This window comes from Galeopterus variegatus, unplaced genomic scaffold, assembly GCF_000696425.1.
Source record: "Galeopterus variegatus unplaced genomic scaffold, G_variegatus-3.0.2 Scaffold106, whole genome shotgun sequence".
NCBI lineage: Eukaryota > Metazoa > Chordata > Mammalia > Dermoptera > Cynocephalidae > Galeopterus > Galeopterus variegatus.
The window spans coordinates 813,924-824,219 of NW_007726217.1; the positions used below are offsets into that span (position 1 = coordinate 813,924).

General features: G+C 50.7%; 1 protein-coding gene across 1 annotated transcript; it reads right to left on the reverse strand.

Moving 5' to 3' along the window:
- Nucleotides 1–5,492: 5,492 nt before the first annotated feature.
- Nucleotides 5,493–10,290, reverse strand: LOC103601055 (chromosome unknown open reading frame, human C1orf216). The gene is made up of 2 exons (XM_008585437.1): nucleotides 10,241–10,290; nucleotides 5,493–7,927 (listed from the first exon to the last, which is right to left on the reverse strand). The coding sequence occupies exon 2, from the start codon at nucleotides 7,920–7,922 to the stop codon at nucleotides 7,233–7,235; it is 690 nt and encodes a 229-aa protein (XP_008583659.1). The 5' UTR covers nucleotides 7,923–7,927; nucleotides 10,241–10,290; the 3' UTR covers nucleotides 5,493–7,232.
- Nucleotides 10,291–10,296: the final 6 nt, after the last annotated feature.

Consider the following 10,296-nt stretch of genomic DNA (forward strand, 5'->3'; position numbering starts at 1 on the left):
CTGCACAGCAGCTGAACGCCGGGCTCAGGCCCTCTCCGTCTTCCCCAGCACGGAGGACTGAGCTCCCCCTCGCCGCCCTCATGGGGCACGGTTGCGCCTCACCCCCGCCACGCTCTGAGCCCCGCCGACAGCTCGCATCCCACCCCCCGAGCCCTCTCTCACTCCCGATGAAGGTGGGTGAGGGGCCCCGGGGGACCCAGCCCCTCCCCCGGATCTGACATCTGAGACCTTAGGCCTACGAACCCCACTTTCTCTGCGCCACCCCAGTCCCTCAACTAGACGAATGCCTTCTTAAATCTACGCGTGATAAATGAGAATGGAGCGATTAGGGGATCGACCGGTTCTGAGGCTAGGGGTTTGGGGGAAGGAATAGGGCTGGGGGTGGCGGGAGGATCTGGCCAAGGACAAGTTTTGTCTGGAGAAGCCAACAGGCCTGGAGAGGGGTCTGGTGGTAGGGCTAGGAGAGTCTCAGGGGGCTGCTGGGGTGCGGAAACTTCCCCAAGATGGGTACAGTCTTATTTCTGAGAGGGGTGGGGAGAGGGGGACGGAGCGTGCATGTGGGTCTGTGTCCATGAGTGTGCACTTGTGTTAGCGACTGTGCACGTGTATGTGCATGCACGGGTGTGGGGCCCCGTGCCTGTCTGCAGGTGCCTAGTGGGTGTGAGTGTGAATACCAGTGTGGATTAAAGGTCTGGCTCATATCCCAGAACATCCCATCTCATACTCCTCTTCTCACCACCTGCATCCATTAAACTCGTGGGTCTGAGATTCAAGTCCCTTTAGCAATGCTTCTTAATGTTGTTGTTTTACAGCGCAACCGCTCAGCCCTATCTCCTACCTCTGATGGCGTTCCTGTCCTCTCCTAGTGAGATAACAGCCAACGTTTATGGACTGCTTTCTGTGTGCCAGACCCAGGTCTAACTAAGCCCTTACATGTTAACTCATGTATTTAACTCTCACATGACCCTATGAGAGAAGGACTACTATTGTCCCCATTTTATAGTTGAGAAAAGTGAGGCACAGTTAATAAGAGGAGGATCCAAGACACCTGGGTCCAGTCTGCACTAGAAATCACTATTCTCTGTTGCCTCAATGTGTATTGGTTCTCTAGCCTCCTCTTACTCCAGGAAGCCTTCCTTGACCAGGCCCTCACAGATCTAACCCCTCTCCTATTCCTCCCGACTGTTCATGCTTGAGTAGGAGGTACTAACACTGGGTTCTTGGTGAAGCTTGAAGGAAACAGAGGCAGGTAGACAGGTCACAGGCTTCCACTGGGCTATCTCCTTAGCAATACCAACTATACAGAGCCCTAAAATGCCAGAACCCCGTAGGAGGTACTAACACTGGGTTCTTGGTGAAGCTTGAAGGAAACAGAGGCAGGTAGACAGGTCACAAGCTTCCACTGGGCTATCTCCTTAGCAATACCAACTATACAGAGCCCTAAAATGCCAGAACCCGAGCTGCAGAGACCACCTACCATATTCTGAAGCCCTTTTATTCTTTTCTTTACACTCTTCCTCAGTTCCCAGTTCATCTCCTGCCTCCCTGCTCGTCAGGCTTTAACCCCATCCCCTCTGGTCTTCGTTGATGGGTCCCGAGTTGGGGTCCCTGGAGAGAAAGTTCTCAATGGATGCAGCCGCTCTTTCTCTCCCCAGCAGACCCAGCCTCACACTACTTCCCTGCCAGTCTTTTTCATGCTTCGGTCCTGTGCCTCCGGCCTGCTCGGACCTCTGCTGTGTGCCCTGTCCCTGTTGGTTTCTGGGTCTCAGTCCCAATCTCACCCCTCAATCCTCATTTCTCTTCATGTAGCACCCAAAACCTGGGTTAGGCTTCCTTGTTCCTGGTCATGGGATTTCATTGTGGCAAGGGGGGGAGGGGTAAGAGGTGGCTGACTGTCCAAAACCATCCCAAGTGCATGAACCTTCCCTACTTCCCTCAATGTCCCAAGGACTAAGAAATCCCCACCCCAATGATTTTACAACAGCCTCCCAGGTATAGAAATCTCAGGCTGAGATCTGCACAAAGAGCCAGTCCTGACTTCCCCTCTCCTATGCTCACCGTGGCTCGTACATTAGGCTTTTGGATGCAAGTCTCATCTACCTGTTCAGACCAGAGCTGCTCAAGGATGGGGCAAGCTCCCCAGGGTCTCATGCAGAGGTGCTCAATCTCAATGCATACAAAGCACTTTCAGGTCTCTTTTCTCATTCAATCCTTACAATTATTATAAGCGAGGACACTAAGTCTAGACAGTCTAGAGACCAGGTCTGCCCCCACACACAGGAGGTACAGTGGTAGCCTCAGCACTTCCCGCGATCAGGCCTGGTGGCCAGAGCACCTGATGGGGAACTGCAATTCTTGTCTGGGATGGCTCAGCCACTGGGGTCCTGCCTCAGTTTCCCTGCCCCAAACTCTGCCATCCTGACCGTAGCTCTATCTGCTCTTTCCTAAACCCACTACCACCCCAGGGGCTGGGCCCATCCTTAGATGCTCAGTGATTAGGAGGGGGTTCTGTAAACATTCAGTTCACCAGTTTCCTTGGTCTCACCTTCATCTTTTTCTCAGCTTAGAGAGCTCTTTGATGGAAAGGAATATTAGGCAGCTTTGTTTTTTTAAAGCCTTTTTAAATAAAGGTATCTTTCAAATTTTAGATTCAAACTCCTTAAGGGAAAATTTGATTGTTTTTCTATGAGAAAGTTAAATGTGCATCACAAAAGCACTATTTATAATAGTAATCATAACTCTCCTTAATGTAGTTTACTCTGTGTTAGGTACAGTTGTAAGTACTTTACATGTTATGTACTCATTTAATCTTTGCAACAGCCCTTCAAGGTAGTTATTACTGTTGTTCCTGTTTTAAACTGAGGCACAGAGAAGTTAATTGGTATGCCCAAGTTCACAGAAACAGAAAACAATGGAGCCAAGACTCAAATCCAGGGGGTCTGGCTTCATAGTCTATGCCCTTCACCAATGGCTGTACTCAGAAGAGCCTGCACATTTAAAAAAGCAGCTCCGGGCCGGCCTGTGGCTCACTTGGGAGAGTGCGGTGCTGATAACACCAAGGCCACAGGTTCGGATCCCTATATAGGGATGGCCGGTTAGCTCACTGGCTTAGCATGGTGCTGACGACACCAAGCCAAAGGTTAAGATCCCCTTACCGGTCATCTTTATTTAAAAAATAAATAAATAAATAAAGTTAAAAAGCAGCTCCTTCTTCAAATTCACCCTCTTATGCTCTGAGGGCTTGAGGTCTCATTATTAGAAATCTGCATGGGGCCGGCCCGGTGGCGCGCTGGAGAGTGCGCCGCTTGGGAGTGCGGCGGCGCTCCCGCCGAGGGGTCGGATCCCATGTGGAGACCGGTTCCCGCTCACTGGCTGAGCACGGTGCGGGCGCGATGCTGAGGGTTGCAATCCCGTTACCGGTCAGTAAAAAAGACAAAAAGGAAAAATAAAAGAAATCTGCATGGATAAAGTTATTAAAACTTAGCAACAGCCCCTTGCCAGAACATTTCTTAATAAGTGGAACTGTTAAAATTGGCTCAATATTGGTTTTTGTTTTGTTTTGTTTTGTTTTTTTGTCTTTTTTGTGACTGGTAAGGGGATCGCAACCCTTGGCTTGGTGGCGTCCGCACTGCGCTCAGCCAGTGAGCAAACCAGCCATCCTTATACAGGATCCGAACCCGCGGCGGGAGCGCTGCTGTGCTCCCAGCGCCGCACTCTCCTGAGTGCACCACGGGGTTGGCCCTGGCTCAATATTGTTTAAGTGTCAAGTGTAGTGATGACAAGACTTAATGTCCTTAGTCACTTACTGTTTCAGTAAGAAGTATACTTTGTGAGGCTTAAAATAAATATCTGTTGGAGGGGACAAAAGGGGACATTAGATTTTGCTGAAATGTTTAATCAGTTTTTATATGTAGAATTATTATCTGTATAAGAATTAAGAATTAATCAATAATATATGCCCTTATTTAACCAATCAAAATATACCTTCCCTGGTAGGCACCTCTAAGATGGCCCTTCATGATCCTTGCCTCCTAGTACTTATAAACTTGAGCAATATCCTCCCCTTGAGTAACCTGCCTCTAACCATAGAATATGGCAGCATCAGGGATGTCACTTCTGTGATTAGAACGCAGAAAACTGTGACTTCTGTCTTGCTAGTACTCTATCACTTTTTTTTTTTTTTTTTTGGCAGCTGGCCAGCACAGGGATCTAAACCCTTGACCTTCGTGTTACCAGCACCAAATTCTCCCATGTGAGCTAACTGGCCAGCCTCTCTCTCTCTCTTGGTTTGCATACTTTGTTGAAGCAAGCTGACATGCTGGAAGGGCCCACATGGCAAGGAACAGACATGGCTTCCAGCCAACAGCCTGAGAGGAACTGAATGCTATCAACAGAAGCTGTAGTCCCTAGACTGACACCTTGACTGAGAGACTGTGATGCAGAGGATCCAGCTAAGCTGTGCTCAGATTCCTGACCTAAAGAAAGGGTGAGATAATGTGTATTGTTTTAAACCATTAAATTTAAGGGTAATTTGTTATGCAGCAGTAGATAACTAATATACCTTCTTTATAAAAATAATTAATTTGGGGGAGGAGAGGCCAGGCTAGTTATGGTAAGGGTTGGGCCTAAGAGGGCCAGGGGCATGGGCTGAGGGCACAGGCGAGGGGCTCGAAGTGGGGCCAGGGCCAGCAGCAGCCCCAGACCTGGGAGATCTCAGACTTGGAATCTGAAGGCCCTGCCAGCACAGGAAAAAAAGGTCAAGTATTTTTGAGAAATTAATAAACCATCTTACAAACTAATGTAAAATAGAAGATATAATGTAGGGCTGGCCCGGTGGCGCACTGCTACAGCGCGCCACTTGGGAAGTGCGGCGGCGCTCCCGCCGAGGGTTCGGATCCCACATACAGACCAGTTCCCACTCACTGGCTGAGCGAGGTGCAGGGAGCAACACCGAGGGTTGCGATCCCGTTGCCGGTCCCGGGCCGGTACGGGCGCAACACTGAGGGTTGCAATCCGTTGCCGGTCATGAAAAAAGACAAAAAGGAAAAAAAAAAAAAAAGAAGATATAATGTAAATAAGCGTCAACAAATATCTGAAGTCATGTACATGTATTCTAACTACATCTGTGTCAGAACCATCTAATGACCCTAACTCAGTCCTTCACAGTCACGGCACCCTTCAAGGAAGTGGTGACTCCAGAGCATGATTGAGTCTGTGAGAGAGACTGTGTGTGTGTATAGTATGTGTCCCTCACAATCCATTCAGGTCCAAAGGTGACTTAGGATAAGGACAATCCCATAAGGGGCTCTCAGAGCAGAGGCCAAGTCTTGCCTGTCAGACTGCGAGGTCTGAAAGACTTCTCCACCCCCATCAGATTGCCAGGCATAGGAATCTGAATTCCCATCTCCAGTGTCTTCCCCCAGCTACTGTCCCAGGACCCTGCTCAAAAGGGGAGCTCAGATGGTATGGAAAAGAGGCCATCAGACAACAGGTAGAATAGAAACACATATTCAAGAAATTTAATTCTCTGCGCTAGTATATTCATCCTGGGTTGGTGCAGAGGCCAGGTTCACACTCAACATGCAAGAGCTATAGACACAAAGTCCCCCAAGACCCATGCTTCATCCCCACTCCCTATGCCTTTCACCCACCCACCCACCCGAGATGGAAATCTTTATAGACAGATGGGAAGAGCCCCCATATTTTGCACATAGGGAGACTGAGGGCCATTCCATGCCACTGTTTGCCTGCCAGAGTTCCCTCTTCATACCACTGCTCACCCACCAGCATCCTGCATTCTCCTGGCTCCCAGGAGCAAAGCTAAGAGCTGGGCCACTTTAGTTGGCAGTTCTCCCCAAGACTCACCCACTTTCCAACTCATGGAGCCTGTACCCAAGCCTGTTAATCCTGTTTAAAGGGCCACACAGTGACAGAAGGGGGTAAGATCCAACATCCTAAGAGCTTCCAGAGGCTGGGCTGAAACTGCCCCCTGCCCACCCCAAGCTCTGGCTCCTCCTGACAGTCTGATTGAAGAGAAATGGACCAAATCAATTTGACATCCAATGCTGCTCAAGCCAGTGAGGCACTGCAGCGTAGAGGCACAGAGAAGTGAGGTTTTTCCCAACAGCCTTGCGACACCTTTTCCATTACTTGCAAGCTTATAAGCATCCATTACTTTTCATCAGAAGCTTAAATCAGTATGGTTTTCTACAGGTCCATCCCCATAGAAAGGTTTGGTTTGTTTGGAACTGGTATTTTAGAATTCCCATTCTCCTCTTCTTCACAGGGTTCTGCCATTGTCATCTCCCACACCCCCTCTCCCACAGGCCCAAGGGCAGAGTTCAAGAAGGACAGTCCTCTAACTCCTTCTGATCCCACCCCCCCAGTGCCATGATCTCTAGCACCACCCCCGGATCCCCTCTCTCCACTATACCAACTCTCCACTATCAGCCCTGACAAAATTGCAGCCAAATGCCATGGCAGGCCAGAGCAGCCACTAAACCTCTTAGAGCGAAGCCAGCAAGGGGGACAACAGCCTTAGCAGAGCAAGGTCTGGGTTAAATGAGGGCAAGGGAGGAGAGGTGGCCTGGGAAACCCCAGGAAAATGGATCAGCGAGAACCCTCAGATAAATGGCAGCAGGCTAGCGCACTCTTTCTAGGGAGTAGTGGGACCCAGTGGAGAAAAAAGGCTGGGTTAGGCCATGGGTAACACAGGGTGTGGGTGGATGTCCCACAAGTGCAACTGAATATATATTTGCACACACCTGGTCATGAAGTCTGCCTGCAGATACACATGCTTCTAACACACACTTCCCATGCCTACACCTGCACACATGCACCCCTACACATAGGCCTGCACACACAGGGCTCATTTATATACACCCAACACAAGCCTACACACTCAAACTCATTTATATGCACACATATACACAAGGCTAGATATCTGTTCACACATGTATATACAAATTTACTCTTACATACATGCTACACACATATGTATGTTCACTCTTACACACCCACACACAGGTTTGCATATAAGCTATGTGCACACACAGCACATTTAAGCTCATTGACACATGCCTGCACACACCTGCCTACATGTTAGAACATACATACTCACTTATGTTTACCTTCACTCATGCCAGCAAATAATCATGTACTTACTTGTACACAACCACACACACACCTGCAAATATACACACATATCTTTGCACACTTGTGGAGGCACATCCTTAACCCTGGTCCTGGGGCCTGGATGGTGCTGCCCTCTGCTGGAGACAGCGGATAAGCTCCTTTCGGTTGTCTAGGATAGTGTCAAAGCTCTCCTGCAGGCGGGCCTGCTGGTCAATCAACTGGTGCTGCAGGCCCCGGATCCACTGAAGCAGTGCCAGGCGACGATACATCACCAAGTGCACGTGGTGCTTCTCCTTCTCCCGCTCTTTGTAGCGCTCCTGCGCTTGCAGCTGCTGCACAGCCTGGGCCACTGAGGGCAGAAGGGGATCGGGAGGGCCAGGGCCTCGAGGGGTCCCACAGGCAGGCTCAGGACTGCTGCTAGGGCTGTCGATGCTCAGGGAGCTGCTGGCATAGCCGTTGTCCTCCAGAGGGGAGCAGACTGTGCCAGTACCACCCATTTTCTCCAGCTCAGCCTCGGGAATCTCTGCCCCCTCTGGGGGGCTGCGGAACCCCCCCTCGGGGAGTCCAAGGGCCTGGAAGCCCTGGTTGTCAGAGGGTGACTCTGAGGAGCTCCTCATCAGGATAGGTTCCACTTTGCCTGGCATCCCATGCCAATTCTCATTGGCATCCTTGGCACTTGCCATGAAGTTGGAGTTGCTGTCTGGTTGGAGCTCGGGCTGACATACTCCAGGAGGCGGGCCCCCCAGCAACTGGTCCCCCTCAGCTAGCCCTGGCTGGATGGCGAACATCTGGTCTGTAAAGGGAAGCAGAAGAATGAGTCACAACAGCACAGGGTGGGGTGCCTGAAGTTGTGGCAACCTACCTGCGGGGATGAGGCAGCGAGCAAGAGCCTGGCTGCTCTGAGTCAGTCCCTTTCCCTTGACTCTGGAAACACCTCCCTTTGTGTTGTCTTCCTCCCTCTCTGACTGCTCTTTCTCCACCTCCTGCACAGGGTTTTTTTCTCCCTCAGCCTTCTGAGGGAGGCTGTCTTCTCATTCTATGCACTTCTCCCCAGAAGACCTCATTCTCTGCTATAGCTTCAAGAACCATCATATACTGGTGACTACCATCTGTCTCCAGCCCAGATTCAACTGCTGTCTGACCCTGCAACCAACCACAGGCTCAGCAAATTCTACATGTCCAAACCAGCTCTCCTTCTTCAGTGTCCTCAGCAGAATGGCTCCAGCCAGAAGCCTAGAAGCATCCTGGACTCATCACTCTCCTTCCTTCTCCCATCTCATTGGTCACCGAATTCTGACAATTCTTCAGGCTCTTACCTGGACCATTGCCACAACCTTGTCACTGATCTCTTTGCCTCCACTTAAAAATGTAAATTTGATTTGTCACTGCTCCAATGCTGTCCTTAAACTCCTGCTAAATCTCTGCATGGCCTACGAGGCTCTGCTAGATCTGGCCCTGCTCACCCCATACTCGCCTCCTGCCACTCTACTCCTCCCATCATACCAAACTGCTCACAGATGTCAAAACACACCACTGTTCTTCTCACACTATTCCTTTGGCCTGTGATATCCTTCTCTCTCCTCCCCTCTAAACTCTTCCCTTCTCCACCCAGCAAATTCCTCTTTGTTCTTCTAAACTCAGCTCTCAATATCCCCACCTCTCTGACGCTTTCTTGATATTCTCCCACTGCCCCAATAGACACAAACACACACAGTTAATTATGCCTTCCTCTTGGTCCTCACTGCCTTGGGTACACACTGCCTGATCTATGTTTGTTTCCTATCACTGGCATACATAGTTGATGATTAGTAAATGTCTATTCAACTGGAATTTTGTGTGTGTGTGTGCGCGCGTGTATTTATTTTAACGATCTTGTAATAGCAGTTTATAGCCTGGCTCCCTGACTAGACTTGGAACTTCTCTATATACCCTCCTTCATATTCCCCAGATCCAGCATAGAGCCTAGCACTAGCAGGCGTCAGCACACACTCGCTGAGTGAGTGAAGGGGAGACGAGACTACAACAGGATTTCCATGCTCAGAAAGACCCAGCCAACTGCTGACCACCCAGGGCTGGAAGAGCTGAGTTCAGTTCCCTCCTGTGCCCTTGGGAGCCCCCCTCCTCCATTGACAAGCGTCTCTTCTGAGCTTGCCCCCTTCCCTCCCAGTGCTCCTGGGACATGTCTACTATCTTGTGTCTCTATCCCTAGCTTGCTTCATCCTGAGGCCCTGGAGTGAGGGCACACCACACCACGCTTTCTTCCCTGATAACCAGCTTCTACCAGATTTAGGGTTTGAATTGATATGAGGTTTCTACTGACCACACATTACTAGGATTAGAAAAATCGAGGGTTTAGGGGCCGGCCTGTGGCTCACTTGGGAGAGTGTGGTGCTGATAACACCAAGGCCACGGGTTCGGATCCCTATTTAGGGATGGCCAGTTAGCTCACTTGGGAGAGTGTGGTGCTGACACCACTAAGCCAAGAGTTAAGATCCCCTTACCGGTCATCTTAAAAAAAAAAAAAAAAGAAAAAAAGAAAAATCGAGGGTCATTAAGAGTGAGGGATACTATAAGTGGAGCGGGAACTAGTAGGATTTCTATAGGTGACAGGGACCCTCCCTACATGCAGTAGTGGGCAGAAGTCCTGGAGGAGATGGCCTAGGACAGTCACTTTGTAACCTGCGTACCCCCATCCCTCTAAGCAAGGCTGCTGGGAAGGTGCCTGGAGATCTTCCTTCGCTCCAATTTTTTTTCCCTAAACTTGGGCGGGGCCATGAAGGAAGCTTGGGATGGGCTGCGGGTGGCGCTAAGGATTACGGGTTCTCAAAGATGGGAAAACGGGAATCCAGACACCCCAGGATCAGGTTCCCCCACCCCCGTAAGCTAATCGGCAATTTGCCCGGGGGCGGGGGGTTACCCTGTAAAACGGGGGGAGGCGGCATCCGGTGCAGGCCTTGCGGAAGAGGGAAGCTACCCCCGAGGGACAGGGGACAGAGACCACCGTCCTTCCCTAATCTCCGCCACGGAGGCAGCTGGGAGGAGGCTGCGACTCTCCCCTCCCTCCCGCGGCTGGGCCCCAAGCCCTCCCCTCCGGGCCCGGACTCACGGCCGAGGGGCGCCCGCTCGGCGCGGCTGGCTCTGGCTCCGCTCGGGGGCTCGGCG

Bases quoted from the DNA above. Each gene is read 5' to 3' on its own strand.
- LOC103601055 (XM_008585437.1), bottom strand. From the start codon at position 7,922: ATGTTCGCCATCCAGCCAGGGCTAGCTGAGGGGGACCAGTTGCTGGGG.